This window comes from Chlamydotis macqueenii, chromosome Z, assembly GCF_036417535.1.
Source record: "Chlamydotis macqueenii isolate bChlMac1 chromosome Z, bChlMac1.mat, whole genome shotgun sequence".
Lineage (NCBI taxonomy): Eukaryota > Metazoa > Chordata > Aves > Otidiformes > Otididae > Chlamydotis > Chlamydotis macqueenii.
The window spans coordinates 11,819,634-11,838,084 of record NC_141593.1 but is presented as its reverse complement, the minus strand read 5'-3'; the positions used below and the strand labels follow the sequence as shown (position 1 = coordinate 11,838,084).

Here is an 18,451-nt window from a genome sequence, read left to right as displayed (position 1 = left end):
CTTTTTTTGATGCATGTGAAACTCTATATTTTAATGACAGGAAAGAACCCAAAGGTTTATCCTGTAAAATTAGTCTTTTTTTGGTGTATAGTGTTCTGATACTTCATGTTTGCTTTTTCTTAATTTTTTTTTTTTTAACCTGCTAATTTAGTTACATTGAAAACTAAACACCATGCTAATTCCCCTACCAAGTGCCAGCAGATGTGTTTATATCTGCACTTCTCGCTGCTGGAGAACTTCTCGGCAGTGATGGTCACAGGTAGCACATTAAGAAACAATGCCAGTGCATGTATACTGGGCAAAATGCCCAGTGATTTCTCTTTTCTTTGAGACACTGTGCATTTCTTATACCTTCCCTCCTGCTTAAGTTCAACACGAAATTTGAATTTTTTAAAACTGAAAATGGCAAGATCTCAATCTCTGTCATGAGTGTATGATCATGTTAGGTCTCATAGATTTTTTTCTTAGTCGATTCAGTCCAGTGTTGAGCCACAAACTGAACAGACAGTTCAGACCTTTCAGACTGAACAAACCCAAAAATTAAACAGGTATGTATACAAAGCTAGTTAGAAAATGAGGAGGAAAAATTCCCGAGTTCTGATGAAATCTGTCTCCCTTCTGATAAATTATGAATTCACCGAACTCTGCTTACAGCTTTGTGCACAGTAACAGAGCAGGTGCAATTAAATAAACTTAATCACAGCCTGATGCAATCTGAGACACCTGAAAGGACATTAATAATTGTTCAGATTCATCACTCATTAACCAGCTCAGACATGGCACAGTCCAGTTTCAGAGGGGTGTGCTGAAGGGACACATACCGTGTGTGTATGTGCATGCCTGGGCTCACTGGCAGAGGGCAGGAAGGGCAGCAGAAGGCAGCTGAGTATCCAGATGTTAATTTACCTTATTCTTTTGCTTTCAAGAGGCCATCCGTGCTGTTCCAAACCAGAAGCATCCCTCTGAAAGTCAACGCAAATTCTGCATGTGAAGAATTGCTTTACTCAGGTGGGATGCTGAATTTCGAGGACCACGTTCTTGTTCGGTGGAAATTATTTCTGCATCTCAGTGTCTCTGTTTTTCCTTTGCAGTGTGTGCTGGCAGACAACAGGGGCTGCTCCTTCTGTGCCAGCAGCCCAGGCCGTGTTCAGAGCTCCTTATCTCTCCTGTGTTCCCAGAGGGCCTCTGGAGATCAATTAGCGAAAAAAAAAGACAGCAGATGGGGGGATGTTACATTGTCACAAAGTCAATACTTTTGAATCACTGGGTGGTTAAAGAAGCATTGTTTCCCACTTGTGCATTAATGTACAATCAGTTGCCAGATGAGAGATAAAAAGCACATGCAGAGTCTTGCACAAGCCTCTGTTCAGTACCAGGAAGTACCTGTCGATGAAAGATAAGCAGCCCTCCGGGAGGCAAATGTTATTACTCTAGTAATCGCCTAAAATAATTTTCTGCTCTTGTCAGGAAGCTATGCACTTACTCATTCTCGCGCGGTGCTTTATCCATGGGCTGAGCCAGGCGCTCTCTCCATTTCCCATGAGCTCTCATTGACAGAACTTACACAGCCGCTGTTGCCATCAGCCCTGATCCTGTGCCATCAGCTTGTTACTGCTGGAGAGGGCCAGCGAGCCTAACACAGGCTATTTTTTACCCCTAAGGAGTCCATCAATATGCCAATTTCTTCTCCAAATGTTACACTAAGTCGTTGATAATGCTTGTGATCTTCTGCAGACAGACCTGTTAATAGCTGCGTCTAGGCAGAGAGCAATTTTCCCTCATCATATGGGTGTCTAACCTTTTCTTGCTGCAAATTAACAAAATCTCCGTGTCTCCTCAGAGGTTCTCACCACCAACGGGTCTCCAAAATGGCAATTAATCAGCAGGGAAAAAAAAAAATACATTGGCAACTCGGGTTTTTTTTTTATGAAATGCCATCAACAGGCTTTTACTTATTTTCTCCTATTGTGTTTTGAGTAAAGGATTGACCTAGACAGTTTTTTCGGCCCTATCAATTATGGAGCAGAGAAACGTATTTTCAAAACACAGCCATGCCCAACGCCGGCATGGCGGTGCTGCACCTTCCTGCAGGCATCTCCAGGCATCTCGGAGAGGGGCAGCACGAGGTGTCCCCGCTTTACCCCCTCTAGCCTGTCTGGGCAGAGAGAAGGAGGCCTGGATTTAAAAAGACATTAAATAAAAGAACTCTCGCAATCCAGCGTCAATCGCCCAGGGAAGCAGGGTTGGGCCAGCCGCAGCCACCAGTGTCACCTTGGAGACTGGCTGGTAAACTCCAGGCCTTCCAAAAAAGGGGGGGTGCACAAGGCAGCCGGGTGTGTAAACAAGCAAAACGAGATGGACGAGGAAGCTCTGCGTCGAGCCTGCTGCCCTGTGTCCCCTCCGCTTGCCGCCTGAGCCAGTCAGAGCCGGGGCGGCAGGTGGGGCACGACGCTGTTGCAGCCCCCCAACACCTCCCAAGTGCTCGGTGGAAATCCTGGGTGCAAGATAGCATTGCAGGTAAAGGATTTTTTTCTCTTGTTTGCTTGCAGTGAGCTTCTCCAATCAGTTGAGCTTGAGGTTCCGCCAAGAATAGCTTTTTTGTATATGCACATATTATTATATACATATTTTGCTCTGTGTGTGTGTATATATATATGTGCATGCAAAATATATATACATGCAAAATAGCAAGAGCAGTAATGCCCCACCTACCAGAAGATGGGAGCTGGGTGATGCTGGGGATGGTGGAGAGGCAGAGGGGAGGTTGCTACGGAGGGGTCAGTGGGGCCGGGAAGCCAAGTTTTTAAGGAGGTATTTAGATGGTTGTCAAATACTCTTGCAGTTTTCATGCTTTTAATAAGTTAATGAAATTATTAGTAATAAACCAAATGCGTGCAGTTGATTTAGGCCACTTAATCTATTCCCAGACTTTGAGATCTTCTGCTCAGAGGTGTGTGCAACTCATGCATTTGGCCAGGACAGGCTTTCAGGAGCCTACGATAATTGAGAAGCTAGTGCGGGTTTCTGCCTGCCAAACTGTGGTGTTTTTCAGGATTTTAACAGGAGGCTCTTGGGCTCAACTGAGGGATAATGTATAAAAGAATGATACTGAGCTTAGATTAAATCTGACTCTTTCCAGATTTAAGCCTCAGATTTAGAGGGTTGTAAAGGAACTTTAGAATGAACAGCCAGTTCTTCTGGAAAACCCAACCCAAAAATTCAAGTTTTGTATTGGTTAAGAAGAAATGCAATGATTTCTGTTCAGACTGCACAACACAACATCGCCGATAGAAACAAACAATGCTGAGAACATCATAGCCCAGGCTGTTACACAAAACATAACTCTCTCGTGTTCAGAATTAAATTAACCAGCCCCTTTTTCATTTGGAAGACATGTAAGAATTAAAAACATGCAAAATTATGGTTCTGACCTTTTATTATTTTATTAAAGTTTACTGATACATAACACATTTGTAAGGTATACAGACAACTGTTACATTCAGCAAATCCTGACTGTATCTTTAATTACTTCACATTATCCAAAAAGGGGCAAAAGCGAAATGAAAGGCAAGGAGAGATCATGTGAATCACTGTGATTCCTCCACCCTTGCTCTGATTCAGAATCTGCTTTCTTACAATGCAGTATAGTCTTTTAACAGCCCAAGAAGGATTTATCTCTTGCTCAAACTGGTAGCCAGCAGAAATCGGGAAGTGGTAAATGTATTACTATGGGCCAGGCTTGGACGCAGTTGGGTTTCTATTTAACTGCTCTTCTGTGTTTATTGAATGTATAGAAAGGATTCTCAAATGCATCCTGCTGTGCGACACAGGAAACGAGGTCATGTTTAAGAGGCTTTAGTGTAATGTGTCTTTTAAGTGCAGTCACTTTACAAACACACTTTAACTGCTGAGTTTTATGTAACAATGTAGTGTTGGTGATTTTGTTACTGAATGTTATAGAGAATGGAGGTTTGCAAAGAGCAGCACAAATACTTACTATTTGTGTTTTTAACCATGATATATGGGGGAAAAAATGGACGTATCTCTGTTTGTAGCATCAGTGAGATTATCAGAGCACCCTGTCCCACTTCAGAAGGAACACTGGAAAAAACTGGAGAAGTTCAGGAACAACAGCAGAATTATCTAACATCTGGAAACTCATTTTGTAGCAAGACTCCTAACCTCTGTCTAAACATTTAGCCAAAGTGGGTTTAAAAGGGACCTCCAATTCTTCGCAGCTGGACAAATTTGGAATAGGTAACTCTTCAATTTAGGAACAGAAAGTAAAACAGTATCTAATGATGGGGGAAATTCAGGCTAGAGACAAAGAATGTATTTTTAACAGAAAATGATTCAATACTGGAACACCTTAACCTAGAGATGGTGAGTTCTCAGCTAGAAATGCTTGTAGGTGTAGAAGCAAGCTGTGTACTTACTGCAGAGACAGCGGAGGATTGGCCAGTTTCAGCGGCTTTTATTGAGGTACAGCAGATTATAACAGATACCGTATCAGATGATCCTTCTCTAGCCTTAATTAATGAATCTCGCTGCAATGATCGTTTGATCTGCACTGCAGTATACTGGAAATGCTTCCGCTGAACCTGAGGCAAAGAGGTACTACACTCCTCGCATGGTGTGTGTTTGTGCAGACTTTTGCAGTGTGCAATGGAGACTAATTATGTCATAATCGGTCTCAGTATTTATAGATCTATATGAATACGTAACACAGTACAGAGGCATACCGCACAGTGCTGTGCACAGGCATTCTATAAGCGATGGTACATAATTATATAACGTGAACACAGTTTGCACTGTGTTTATGTAACCTCACTATATTTTATATTCTTGCTGGCTACACGTCTCCCTTAAGCACAGGTCATTGTTTGCAGAAAACATTTTTAACTGCTGATCTCACATAGCTTTAAGGTCTTTCTGGTCACTTGTTAATGAGTTCCCAGAAGAACTTTGCTCATTCTGGCTGAAACAAAAGCTGAAATAGTCTCTTTTCTACCATGCTGGACTTCTGCAAGAAGCTAGTGGTGAAACCATTTGTAGCAAACAAAAACATTTTGGTTTTGTTTTTCTTCAAGCCCAACTAGTGTTGTCTGAAGGGATTGCAAAAGTCAACACGTGTGACATTGCCAGCTGCTGTAGGTAATGCCCTATAGATAAGAGCTGAGTAGTTCAGATGAAACAGTTTAATTCCATGTTTCTCAGAAGTTTTCTCTGACCATGTCAATTCATGCTGCTGCATGTGCAATGCAGTGACAATGAGATTGGAAGTGCAACGTGCACTGACGATGCCTCACAGGACTGCCCGTCTTCTTCACTTCCCCCCGTCCCCGCCTGCCCTCTGAGTGAGAGCTCTGCTGTCATCAGCCCAGCCCTTCTGTGAGTCTCGTGGCCAAGTTCTGTGATGCTTTAAAAGCTGGAAAAGTATTTTGGGGGCCTTTGTCATCTGCAGACCCAGCAGCCAGGCTAGGGACTGGCAGTCCTGGCCCTGAGTGCCCAGGGGCCAGGATTCAGCGTGTCCCTGAAGTTTAAGTTATTAATTAGTTCTACAGTTGTGATAAAATAGCATAAGTGTTATCTGTAGGTGAGGTCAGGTCTTGGGGTGATCACCGTTGCTCAGACATGCAATGGGAGAAAGCCTGCTCTGGAGAATTAGGACAACAGTGGAAGAAAAGCAAAGATAAGGAGAAGGCCCTCACCCAGGACAATGTTTGCTGTCACAGCTCTACCTGTGGGCAGATGCTCACTGCGAACCTGGCCACGCTGAGGAGGCTCAGCAGGGCTGCTGGGGATGCAGAGGCAGCAGTGCTCTCCTCCACCAGTTTTTATGGTGTTTGGACACAGTAGGCAGCAAGCTGTTACCCACACTTTCGTATTTGCAGCTGGGTTAGTCAAACAGTAGCTGGCTGAGCTCTCCTTTCAGGGTTGGTGGCCCGTATTGGCAATTTTTCCTTCTGAAAAAAGGATGTAAGGAAGAGAAAACAGACGCTCAAAATGAGTCCTTATGAGAGACTTGCCAGCACCTTGGCAGTGAGGGATTTGGCATGCTCTATATACTAAGGCAGGTTTCAGTACTCTGTCTTGTGTTTGTGAATCCATGGTGTTTGAGCGCTTTGATCTTCCAGATGCCGGGCACAGCAAGGCATGACCGAGAAATGGCAATCCAGGCCAAAAGGAAACTGTCCAAAACCACTGACCCTGTAGAAAGACTTCGCCTGCAGTGTTTAGCGAGGGGATCTGCAGGCATCAAAGGACTTGGCAGGTGAGTCTAAGAAGTCAAATCCAGTTCAGCCTAATCGTTTTAGCTGCAAGACGCTCACGGACTAAGCAGGGACCAAAACTTTAGTTTACTGGTTCCAATGCAAATCCCACAACCCACGGAGTTTAGGCTTGGGACTTCTGTGTTTTGGGAGACAGGACTGACCTACTTGTCTGTGGAAGGACTGAGGACCATGACTCCCTCAGAGGAGAGTGCTTCCTTGAGATCCAGAACAACTCCTGACAGGGGGAGAGTGGAACATAAACCATATATCTCTCTTTGATATTTTCTATAATTAACTATCTCAATACTGAGGATTTTGTTTGCTTTCCTCTGGGCTGTGATTCCCCATGTACAATGCTCTGTTAGCTGTCTAGACTGTGGGAGGCATCTAGGCTCCTTCTGCAGCTACCTGAAGAGTGTGGATCACTGCACTCCTAGGAAAGGGGAGACATATCATGCCCTGAAACCCCTCCTGGTCTCCACTAGCCACAGAGGGATCCCAGGTGGCCAGCTGAAACTTCACCTACGTGCCCAACTTTTAGACACATCAATATGTAAGGAACAGGAAGCCTCCTTCAGTTAAAGGCAGCCTTCACCTCATTTAACTTAACCTGTAATATTCAGGCAATCTAAGCAAGTAATTTCTGCTGTGAGTAAGTGTGTGGAGGGGTTGTGGTTTTTCTTTTTTTTTAATTTTATTTTTCTTATGGTTTGTTTTTTTATTATTAATTTGTTTTTTTTTTTCTCAGAAGGCTGTACAAGAGGGAAATGTTATCTCAGTAAGGTGCTCCAGCACTGTGCTAAATTGCTCCAAGTTTTCCTTCACATTCTCCTCAAATTGCACATTTTCCACAGAGTATTTCGGATTATGGATGATGACAACAGCAGGACTCTTGATTTCAAAGAGTTTGTGAAAGGATTAAATGATTATGCCATGATGATAGACAAGGAAGAAGCACAAGAGATTTTCCGGATATTTGATAAAGATGGTAGTGGAACAATTGATTTTGATGAATTTCTTGTTACACTGAGAGTAAGTATGGGAATTTGTGTTATTACTGCAATAAATGGAGAAAAAGCCTTGATTTGTCATTAGCTGAACATAAAACAGCACTGTTGTTCACCTTAGTAACTAGCAAAATCTACAGCTCTATTTAAAAAGTCAGTAACTCTTGAGAAGTTAAAATATTCCATTTCCATTTAAATCTGCGAAACGGGAAAATCACTCTAAATAACATCTCTGTGGATGAGAGATCTCAAGAACTCAACATGTCTCTGCAATTTTTTGCCAAGTCTTAAGGCTCCTTCCAAATAGACTAGACTAGAATAGGTGCAAATAAATGGTTGTGATTTTTTTTCTTTTATGAATTGTTGCCTTGATTTAGGTACCTAAATTCCTATATGCAGTCTGAGTACCTGTGTGTTTCAGCCCACTAATCTCACTTCTTTGTCTACCATTTTACGACTCATCTCTTTATCACATGAGCCAACCCAGTGGGGGCTTTCTCTAATCAGCCACAGCATGACTGATCTTGGTTGGAGCCTCTTTGCTCTGCTGAAGTCTAAACAATTAAAAAAGAACATAACTAGTGCTTAGAAAAATTAGTAGTTTCTTGTTAGAAATATTTAAAACAGGTAGGGCAGAAAAGTGTTCTAGGTAGTATTTTTTCTGTTATTGTCCATTTACTATTGTATTGGTAGAGACTGAATAGTCTTGATCACACTGCTTTTTGGTGATACATTGTCCTTCCAAGCTCATGGGCAGTGTAGACTGTCAGCAGGTCATGTTTTCTTAATTGCCTTGAACTAGTTTTACTATTAACAATAGTTACTTGAATCTGGAACCAGGCAAGTAGTTTGCAGAAATAAAATGAATTTGTAATATTTCGTTACAGCCTCCAATGTCAAACGCAAGAAAAGAGATCATCATGCAGGCGTTTAGGAAGTTAGATAAGACTGGAGATGGCGTCATCACAATTGAAGACTTACGAGGGGTGTATAATGCAAAGCATCATCCCAAATACCAAAATGGAGACTGGACAGAAGATCAAGTTTTTAGGGCCTTTCTGGATAATTTTGATTCGCCCTATGACAAAGATGGGAAGGTACGTGAAACTCTTAATGTCAAGCCATGAAATCACCATCTGACTCAGTGTTTGACTTAAACTATGAAATGTGAGAGTAATCTCAGTACCAAACATGTATTTGCATTGCATTTATGAGGGACAGTAAAATGGATGCATGACCTCTGCGCTGGACTGTTGGTGCAGTTTGCTTACGTATTCAGAGGCAAAGGGGCTCTTCAGGAGTTGCAAAGGTAGACATGAGGTTGCAGCTACAGGCTTGTAACCTTAATGCTCTGTTTTGATAGGTTACTCTAAGTATATCTTCAACTAGCCCACACAATTGCTGATTTTCAAGATCCACATAAACTGGAGGATTTTTCACTGCTTAGGAGAATAAATACCAGGATCCAGTTCAAAAGCCGGTTCCATAATATGTGAAATACTTTACAGCTAGCGCTTCTCTAGTGCGCGTAGTTACTGAGACTCTTAACTTTGAAATCAGTCCATCATAGAGGTAGACATGGCAAGTTGTAGACTTGCTGCCACCAACCGTGTGCCCTGAAGAGCCATTACCTGGAGTAGGGTTGGGAGGCCTTCTTATCCTTTGTCGTGACTCTCTGGTGCAGGTGCAAAGCTTGGGCACCCTCTGTGATGGACTTCTCATTCATCTACTTTGTAACCTCCTCCAATCCAGGTACACTTCATTTCCCCTCTTTACGTATCTGCAAAGTTCTTTGGTCTGAACTTACACACATCTAACCGACTCAGAGCAATTGTGGCTCTCGGGAGTTCACATGGTGATACTCTCAGTCCAAACTGTTCATAATAACAAACCGGATAAGGTTTCATCAGCACTTCTGAGGTTTCATCTGGGTTTTCATAGCTGCTCTACTCTGATGACCCCTACACCTCCAATGGCTGGATACTGTGCCCAGATCCTCCCCTTGCTTGATTTCCAGCAGGCAGGGTCTCAGTTTGTAGGGAGCTGATGACCATGACTCTGCACTTGGTAGAGCGAAATTTCATGCCTTTTTCTGCTGTGTCATCCTCAGAAATACTGGTTGCATGAGTTGTCCCCTTCCTTATCTGCAGCAGTGGTGACGTTTAGCAAACCGCAAGCAAAAAGTTCTTGCTTTTTGTGCTGAGGTCATACATGAACACATTAAATTAGTCCCCAGAATGATCCTTGACAAGCTCAGTGCCTTGTAAATGCTGCCGTGTTTGAGCTTACAGAAAAAATACTCTGAGCACGCTCCTCTTGTTTAGCTCTCCTGACGTTAACCCACCCGAGTGCAGTTTCTTCTGAGAACTGACTGCAACTTTACCGTGCCTGAATCAGAGGTCACTGATGATACTAGTATGAGCTGAACAGCTAAAATGTTTTAACAGAAGGCTAAAGCAAGGCTTTAGCTCAAGGCTGAGCATCTGCTAGAAAGTACCTCTTCACCATGATCTTGCTGGATGCACATTTTACTTGGCTCTCAAATGCACAACACAGTAGGAGCAAATCTTTTTGTATGTAATGTTTTGTTGAAAGAATGACCTACACAGTTCAAGAGTTAAGCCATCACAAGAGACATTTACTTTTTTAATCTGCTAATCTGATTTTTTTTAATGGTCATTTTAAAACCAATTCAACCTCAAAATACCCATGAAAGATATTCAAAACTCTTAGGTATTTGAAATAATGTTGGTTTCTTTAAGTGAGATCTGTTTAGAGCAATGGTATTTTCTCTCTAATGAATGGATATAAAGCTTCTACTTGTCTCTGAGTTGCACCAGAAACCTCATCCTCTTTTATTAACGATAATTCAAAGAACCAGATTATAGCATCCCTGGAATCTTGGGCAGCACTGATTTTAACTACTGGTAAGGTTAGTTTAACTCTGCATGTTTCATTTCAATCCGAGTGTTCCTGGAGGACAAAAGCTCTTATTGCTACAAAGAAGTGAACTTGGACAAATTTTCAGTGTCTTCGTTCTTCATGTTGGATTCCTTTTCACTACCAACAAGAAATAGTGGGTGTTAAGTTTCATTTAGAGTTCTTCTAAATGTGTGGGTTTGACTTACAGCGTTAAAAAAATTAAAGTTTTATTTTCCTATTTTAAATTCTTCTGCCTCAGGTCACAACAGAAGAATTCATGAACTACTATGCAGGAGTCAGCGCTTCAATAGACACAGATGTCTATTTTATCATCATGATGAAGAATGCTTGGAAACTCTGATCATATGATTAAAGGAGCAAGACTTTACTTCCACCTTCTGTAGGTTCCCATGATTAAGTGTATGCACAACACACACTCATTTTCCATAATAACAGCTTCCAGTAACCGTGCCAATTACAGTCAATCTGCAGAAATAAGTCCCAGATGCTTCAGCAGGCTCAGCCTCAGGGGACTGGAGCATAATCAGAGAGCAGATCTGGCATCCAGCCACCCCGCAGATCTGTCCCTTTTCTTCCTGCATCCCTGACATGTCTTTTCTTTTCTGAGATGAGCTGCTCCTTTCTTCTCAGACATCTGCAGTAGGTTCCTGTGGCTCCTGAACGTATCCCCTCCTCCAGCATGAGCTACAGCTCTGTTCAACAAAGGATGCAAGAGGAGGAAACCAACATATTCTGGAAAGGTGGTGGTCTGGGGCAGACTGTTATAAACAAGAAGAAGCCTGTCCCAGGAGGGTCACGTAGCCCTCCCGCCTGTAGCACTGCAGCATCTCTTGGCTTGTTGGGTCTCGCTTGTGGGACAGAGCAACTGCTCAGCATGCTGCTGGGAACATGTGAGTTCCTGGTGCCCAGAGGCTGGAGGGACAAACAAATCAAGAAAGGGAGACATGGACCAGAATAAATGCAAAAGTCTCTTTAAAGCTCTGTTTTCTCTGTGGCTTACAACTCAGCATACAGGCATCTTTCCTGTGCATGCCGTGTTTCAGACCTCTGTGGGCCTGTTTTTTCCCCCCCTTTGATTTCTTTCTTCTTGTACTGTGAGATCATGTCACTAATATTTTTCTTTAACGGGCATACATGTGCTACAGTATTTCCTTCTCACTGTTCCTGGAACATTTGCTGGTCTGGTAGCTGTTGTCTGTACACTTCTACACCAAAAGCTGCTTAGTAGTTTTTGTATTTATACTGGTTTACGACCAGGCTATGACTTCAGGGAACCTTCTGGGAACTCAAAAACTTGTAACTTTCTTGTCTTCTCATCTTCTGTTTCTGATGCTGAAAAAAGGATGGGAACCTGCCCTCCTGGTCACACCAATGAGGCTCTCTCAGTTCTGAGATCTTCTGTCCTTTCCCCGGAGTGGGGAAATGGTGTACAAAGGAAACTAAACAAAAAAAAAAAAAAAGAAAAAAAAGAAAAGGAAAAAAAAGAGGGGAAAGGGAGGGAGATGTTGTCTAATTATTCCTGCCTTGATTCCTTCTCTTTTTGTCATCTTCTTTCTGCTTCTCGCATCGGCCTGCTGCTCTCCCAGAGTGAGCTACTGCTGCTGTAGCAGAGAATAAATGGCTTCTGTATGGCAACATTTGCTCCGTTTCAGGTTGGCAGCCAGCTAAAAGCAGCAGAGGCTTATAGACTGGACTTTCCAAAGAGCTTGACTGATGAAGTCTCAGCTCTTTCTTAACCTGGACTGCTACCAGTTCAAACCCTGAAGATCTGAGTGCTTGCTGCTCTGGTCCTGTGCAAACTCTGCTTTTGTTGTGTCCAGCCATCATCTCAGTACAAGTGACAGCTGATTGCAATTCCTTAGTAAAGGCTGTGTGAACTCAGTCATTTTCTTTGGTCTGTAAGCCTGCAGAAACTTGCATACTGGCTGACACTGGGAACTGGTGGAAAGACTCTCTTTATAATTGCCATCGATCATAAGATGAGCTTTTACTTACTGCAATGCTGCTGTTTTTATATGGAAAACAAACTTACTATCAGAGGTTGTACATCTCCTGGCAGCTTGAGCAGAATCCATTTATTTGTCATTTGTTAATGGGCTCCTCAGCAGGATGTCGTGTTATCTGTCTTCTATGTTTCAAATAAAAATAAAGAAATGTGAATGGACTGTGGGAATCGCAAAATGAAAAAAACAATTTCCTTCTGACATGCTATCTCTTGTCTTCAGACCCCACAGCGATCTGTTGTGCTGACATTTAATCAAGCACAGTGGAAGTTTTAATCTGAATAACTGCAACTGGTTTGTCTTTTCAGTACAAATACTTTCTGAATTTACTGAATCCCAAATGTAATATGCCTTTTTCATAAGGAAGGAGAAGAAACTATGCTTTTTTAAAACCTGCAGAAGTTGTGTCACCAGCCTCCGAGAGCTTTAGCCAGAGCCTGTGACGGCTGGGGAAAGCTCAGTGCTCCAGGGTGGAATTTCTGCACTGAGCTTGACTCAGGGGTTTTGTGTGGGGCCTTGAAGGATGTGAGCCAGGAGAGCTCAAACCCTCTCCACCTGGCTGCTCAGGTCTGCCTGCGCGCCAGCCTCGTCGCTCGCTGGATGCATTTCTCAGCATCAGGAGGACATTTTTCACAATGTAGTCATGCTGAAATTTGTAGGGAGCACATTTCCAAGGGCTGGGTTGAGATTCCTTCAAAGTCGGTGCCTTCCTTTCACTTCTGGGGGAAGAGAGTTGCTCCTGGAGCAACCTGAATAAAAACTGCTAACTGCAGAAAAGGTACATTGCTATCAGGAAAATGAAATAGTCTGGGCAAGATTTTTCACTTGTAGTCAGATGCCATATAACACAAATTGGAATCTGTGCTGTGAGAAATGCCATTTGATTAGTATGTAGGCAAATTCATGGAACAAGGGTTAAAGGCAAGCTAAAGGGATTTGAAGCAGACATGAAGAAATACCAGGGCTGAGAGCAGGTGCCCAGAGCCGCCCCTTAGCCCTTAACTGTTCTGTCTGCCGGTGCTGCTGCACTGCAGTCTGAGAGAGCCGAAAATGAAGCTCAGTGCCCGTGTTCAGCTGCTGGCTGCTGTGTGCTGGTTACAGCCCCAGCAGATGCTGGAGATAGATGGTGGTGCAGGCTGTCCTGCCAGTCTGTGGTTGCACAGCGCACACAGCAGATACTGGAAGATAGGTGGCAATGCACGCGATCATATCTGGTGCTAGCATCAAGATTGTCAGATCTTGGTCGGTGCTTCATGTTTGAAGCTCTATTTCTTCTGTCTGATTGTGCAACAGATGCTAAACAGGATGGCATAAACCACAGGAACATTTGAGTCTGCAGGGCTGTGGGCCAACACCAGAGGTGAGGGTTTCGCCTGCACCCCGTGGCACAGCACCTTGTCACGGCTGAGCGCAACCCTCACTGCCAGGCACCACTGGAGCTTGCTCCAAAAATGCTGTGGAGCCCTGTGGTCCCTCATAGAGGCTCCCTTACATACACCTCCTGGAAAACTGTGTCCCCACCGCCCACCTTAACTGAGCTGTCAGAACATCTCTGTGGCCCTCCTTGAAAGAGCACAAAGCATGGGGGCAGAGGGGAGGGAACAGCCTCTCCCTCCAGCACGTTCCACAGTGAAAGGCAGCACTCCTGCAGTATCCTTTGCTGCATTTTGGTTTTGCCTCTTGTGCGCTTTAGTGGCTTCATGTTTCTGTCCTTGAGGGGAAATTTTGGGCTTGATATGGTCCAGAATTGTTGATTGGCTCACGCTCTGTCCTGCAGCATAAATTTCTAGTTCAACCAACTGAGTTTTAATGCAAGCCCCACTCACTGGCATATATTCTTGAAATCAGACCGCAAGGTGTATTTGGTGATCTGATTCATTTTGTTGGTCTCCTGGCACAAAGCTGTCTTGGCAGAGGCAGATGGAAGCAGCTGAGGTTTTGCAGATGAAACCACCTGCGCACATTGCTGGATGAAAGCAGACTGGCCTCTATGTAGCAGCTTTTACACGGTACTGCCTCAAAATTCTACAGCCGCGTGGGCAGAGCAGATCTTTGCCAACCCAGAGCTGGGCTTGTGGCCTCCGCTTTCACCGGCTGGCAGAAGGTGTGAGCCCAGTGGTTTTGGTTATTTTTGCCTCCCAGCTGCTCTCCTCCACACCGAGAGCAGCAGCACGCTCAGCTTTCCCTGATAAAACAGATGATGCCTCGAGCACCCTGCCGAAGTCTCTGTGATTTCAAAGGAAGCGCTGGTTTTGGCTCTAGCACCTCCTCAGCTCTCACGCCAACAGAGAACGCAGGAGGTGAGAGCGCCCTAGGATGCAAAAGTTTCACCTCGTTGGTTTGCAGCCAGCCCCAGGTACGGTAGCCCCGTCTCCACCGAAACCTGGACCTAGGCTTCCTCCCAGCTTGAGGTTGCTGTTGATCCCAATGGGAGCTGGAGAATGGGGATGGGATCTAGACTTTGTTGAAAGTATTGGCAAGTAGGAAAAATGAGAAAGAAAGGAAGTGCAATGTTTTGTGTAAGTTAACTCAACTGGTTTTCTGTTCTTTTTTTTTTTTCATTGGAAACATGATATTTTTGCCAAAACCTGCAATTTATTTTATTTTATTTTACTTCCAACTGATTCTTCAGCATTTAAAATTTACTGATTTTTTTTTTTTTAAGCTTATATACAATTTCTGGAAAAAAAAATTAGCAGATTGCTTTAGAGAAGCCTTGGCTTTGTGTCATAGATTTATTACTTAGACATTTCCATCAATGCATTTCTGTTTTGTTTCTCATTTTTTATTGCTTGACTAACCTTTGGGGCTTTTTACATTTATTTGGTGATGGTGCTAGTGTGGCACTAACCTAATTTCAATGGGACATCTAAGTTATGCAGTTAACATTTACCAATAATCGGAATAACTTTTCTTACATTTATTTTTGCAGGACATAGCAACAGCTCTGTCTCCCAATGTAAGAAGGTCAATCCATCGACCGCAGTGTCACTGCACCAAATGCTGTGTGAGAGCTTGCTGCAGCAACACATCCTAATATCAGATTAGAACAGTCTGACCTAAAAATCAGACTTGTCTGGAAGAGGCAAAAGAATTATTTGCAAAATATGAGGATGTGTTACATAAACATGCTTTGGGCCACAGTATATAGCCATCACACATTGTAAACACCGTTTTTCTTGTTCTTAGGTTACAAAAGATGAGTTTTTGAACTACTACTCTGGAGTCAGTGCTTCTGTGGACAGTGATGCCTACTTCATTTTAATGATGAAGAAATCCTGGAAACTCTGACTTTTGCTTTCATTTGCTCCAACTTCTTTCGGACGAGAGACTATAAAGAAGTGAAACACTGGTTTGTTGCGGGTTTGATTTTTTCCCCCCAGTTCCCGTCTGAGCAATGTTGTCAGAGCTGCACGATTTGATGGCACCAGCATGTGTCCCCGTGCTGGACTGTGACATGCGGCTTCACTTTTCACCAGGTGGCGCTTAAAAGCCAAGGAATAGCCAGCCTCACCGAAATCCGGAGCTGCCGAGTGAGCGCAGGGGTGAGGCAGTCCGTATAAATTGGCATTTTCTGGCATCGTCGGTTGTTTTCTCGCGTGTCTGTACATGGCATTTGTTTTGCCAAAGTCCTATTGCACACAGGAGTGATAATGTGGGAGGATTCAGGATCATAGTAAACAGGGAACTGTTGGACCCTAAAATAATTATTCACAGAGATGGTAGGTCTCCTTTATGTTACGTTTTAGCTGTTTTTAAAGGATAGCTTCAGAAACACACAACCAGAGAGGTAACTAGCTTGAGCCAAAACGTATTGACTGAAAACCTGCCACTGTTCCCCCCAGGGCTGCGGCACTGCAGTATTGCTGCAAAAATAGAGGCCTCCAAGTCAATAAACGCTTTTGCTATGAAGCCTAGAATGGGCTGAACTCCTGCCCTGAAGAAATACCCTGCCAACATCACCAGGTGCCTTGCTGCTTCATGGTCAGCTTGTGCCTGCCGAACCCTGCCCCCAATTCAGCCGTTTGTCCCCATGGCAACGGCAGATGGGCCAGCCCTTCATTTATTTCATGGCAGAGACTTCACTGCATTTAGTCATCCCTTCACCCTGGCAGGAACAGTTCCCCTGCCTCCCCGCTGACACACACAGCATTTTTGTGTGTTTTATCAGCCTGCCTAATGAATGTGCACAAGAGGAGGAGATTTGGTAAACAAACTAATAAATTCAGCAGGGGACAAGTATCGCCTTGGGAGGTAATTAACGTTATCGTTTGTGTGCTGCTAGGAGATGTTTGCATACTGCAAATGAGCTGCACATAGACGAGGGGAGAAAGAAAGATTGGAGAGCAGCTCTGTTGTACCGCGAGTGCAGAAGAGGCGATGGAGTCTGATAGCTATGAGCGGCAGGCAGCTCCAGGCATGGTGTCATAAAGCAGCTACATATAAACCAGGGTCGCCAAACTCTTTTTGTGTGTGTAGCTGAGTATGAGTGCAGGAGGCAGAAAGTGTGGAAAAGAAAGGTTATGCTGAAGCAAAGAAGGTGTTTGGAGTATGTGAGGGCTGAGCTATACCCCTGTGGAGATGTTGAATCAGATAGGAATTTGTGAACAGCTATGAGGGAAACTCTTACAGAATAAGGAAACTACTTGGTCCTGGTGAAATGTTGCCAAGACATAGCCATGGCTGTATCTTCACATACGTACTATGCATCTAAAAGCTGGACAGGGACCAGAAGTGGTTGTGGAGCTTCTTGCTTTGGTGCATATTTGGATTTCTTTTTTTCCAAAAGGGAGCTGAAAGTTTTTATGTCTGCATACACCCATAAAATTTATGTTGCTGGCTATAAAATTACATATGATGTTCAGGGATGCTGAAACTAAGACTGTTTGAACATTGGTACTGCAAAATAGTCAGAGACTAATTTTTCCAAAACATTTAGCTCCCACAGTTCGGGTCAGATTGTCAAAGCTGAAGGAGACTACTAGCCTCTGTACGCTTCAGAGCAACTTAATCTGCAGAGTTATCTCAGAGGAGCTTAGCATTTGTGAAAGTTCAGCCTGACAGGACTTGACTGAACACTGCCCTAATGACCAAATTGTTGGCATTAGCTTGGTAGCAGTTGGATGTGGCTCAATGAACAGGTTTCATGGCCGTTTTTGGGAGGCAATGTCCTTCAGAAAGCTTAATGCTGACCTTTAACCACCCTTAATTTGGCTGTGCTCACCGCTGCTCTCCTGGAAAGATACTCTCTGGATAGGCTTCATCATACTCCCAGGTGTGTGCCTGGAGTAAAGTAACCCCTATGTCTGGCGTGAGTTAGCCTGTATCCACCACTATGAAAACCTACCTTGGGATGAATGTAATTAACAAAAGGCTGCTTTGTCGTCTAACAGTTGCATATTTGTCAGCATTCAGCAGTGTATTAATGAAGTACCGTGTCTGAGGACACAGTCCGTCTGGGACTTTGCCTTACTGTATGTATACCTACTCTATCACAAGCCTGGAGTTGTTTTTTTCTTTCCTGGTGCGTGTGGTGCAGGCTCATAGCTGCATAGGGATGTGTTGTGGTTTAGCCCCACTCGAGACCAAACTACACAGTCTCTCTCTCTCACTCCCCCCACCCTCTGAGGCAATGAGAGAGAGATAATATAAGACAAAAGGCTTGAGGTTTGAGATAAGGACAGGGAGAGATCCTTAAAGTTACCATTATGGGCAAAACAGACTCGACTTGGGGCAAACTATTTGTTTATTATTAAAACCAAAGCAGGATAATGAGACAGAGAACAAGATAATCTCTCCCCAACCCTCCCTCTTCCTGGGCTTAACATCATGTCTACCTCCTTCCCCGCCCAAGTGGCACAGGGGGGAATGGGGAATGGGGGCTATGGTCAGTTCATCATGTGTTGCTTTCCACCGCTCCTTCCTCCTTGAGAGAAGAACTCCCATTCCTCCCCTGCTCTAGCGTGGGGTCCCTTCCACGGTCTACAGTCCTTTGTGAACTGCTCCTGCTTGGGTCATTTTTCCACATCCCTCAGGAGTGGCTACCCCAGCGTGGGGGCACTGTTATTGCTGCAGTGCCTTCAGACCTCTCAGCTGTCTGGATTTATTTGGGATTTATCCTGCCTGAAGCTAGGTAGAGCCCATGGAGTTTTCCCAATTTCAGTGAGAGCAGAGTAAGCCCCACCCGGATTGATGTGTATTAGAGGACTGAATTAGAGCAGTG

The 18,451-nt window shown here is 43.9% G+C and overlaps 1 protein-coding gene across 2 annotated transcripts; it reads left to right on the top strand.

Moving 5' to 3' along the window:
• The first annotated feature begins 2,350 nt into the window (after nt 1–2,350).
• On the top strand, nt 2,351–15,519 carry CAPSL (calcyphosine like). 2 transcript variants are annotated; one of them, XM_086770665.1, is made up of 5 exons: nt 2,351–2,517; nt 6,138–6,274; nt 7,130–7,307; nt 8,170–8,379; nt 15,418–15,519. In XM_086770665.1, exons 2-5 carry the CDS (start codon nt 6,138–6,140, stop codon nt 15,517–15,519), a joined length of 627 nt encoding a protein of 208 aa, XP_086626791.1. In that variant the 5' UTR covers nt 2,351–2,517. The 2 variants fall into 2 exon arrangements, with proteins under 2 accessions (XP_086626791.1, XP_010120657.1); XM_010122355.2 differs by lacking the exon at nt 15,418–15,519 and adding an exon at nt 10,464–12,394.
• The last annotated feature ends 2,932 nt before the right edge of the window (nt 15,520–18,451 follow it).

What these genes read in the sequence shown, in the direction of transcription:
- CAPSL (XM_086770665.1), top strand. Translation starts at nt 6,138, where the DNA reads ATGCCGGGCACAGCAAGGCATGACCGAGAAATGGCAATCCAGGCCAAA. An exon ending in GGCATCAAAGGACTTGGCAG is followed by an intron (nt 6,275 to 7,129) that starts GTGAGTCTAAGA and finishes CATTTTCCACAG; the next exon opens with AGTATTTCGGATTATGGATG. An exon ending in AATTTCTTGTTACACTGAGA is followed by an intron (nt 7,308 to 8,169) that starts GTAAGTATGGGA and finishes ATTTCGTTACAG; the next exon opens with CCTCCAATGTCAAACGCAAG.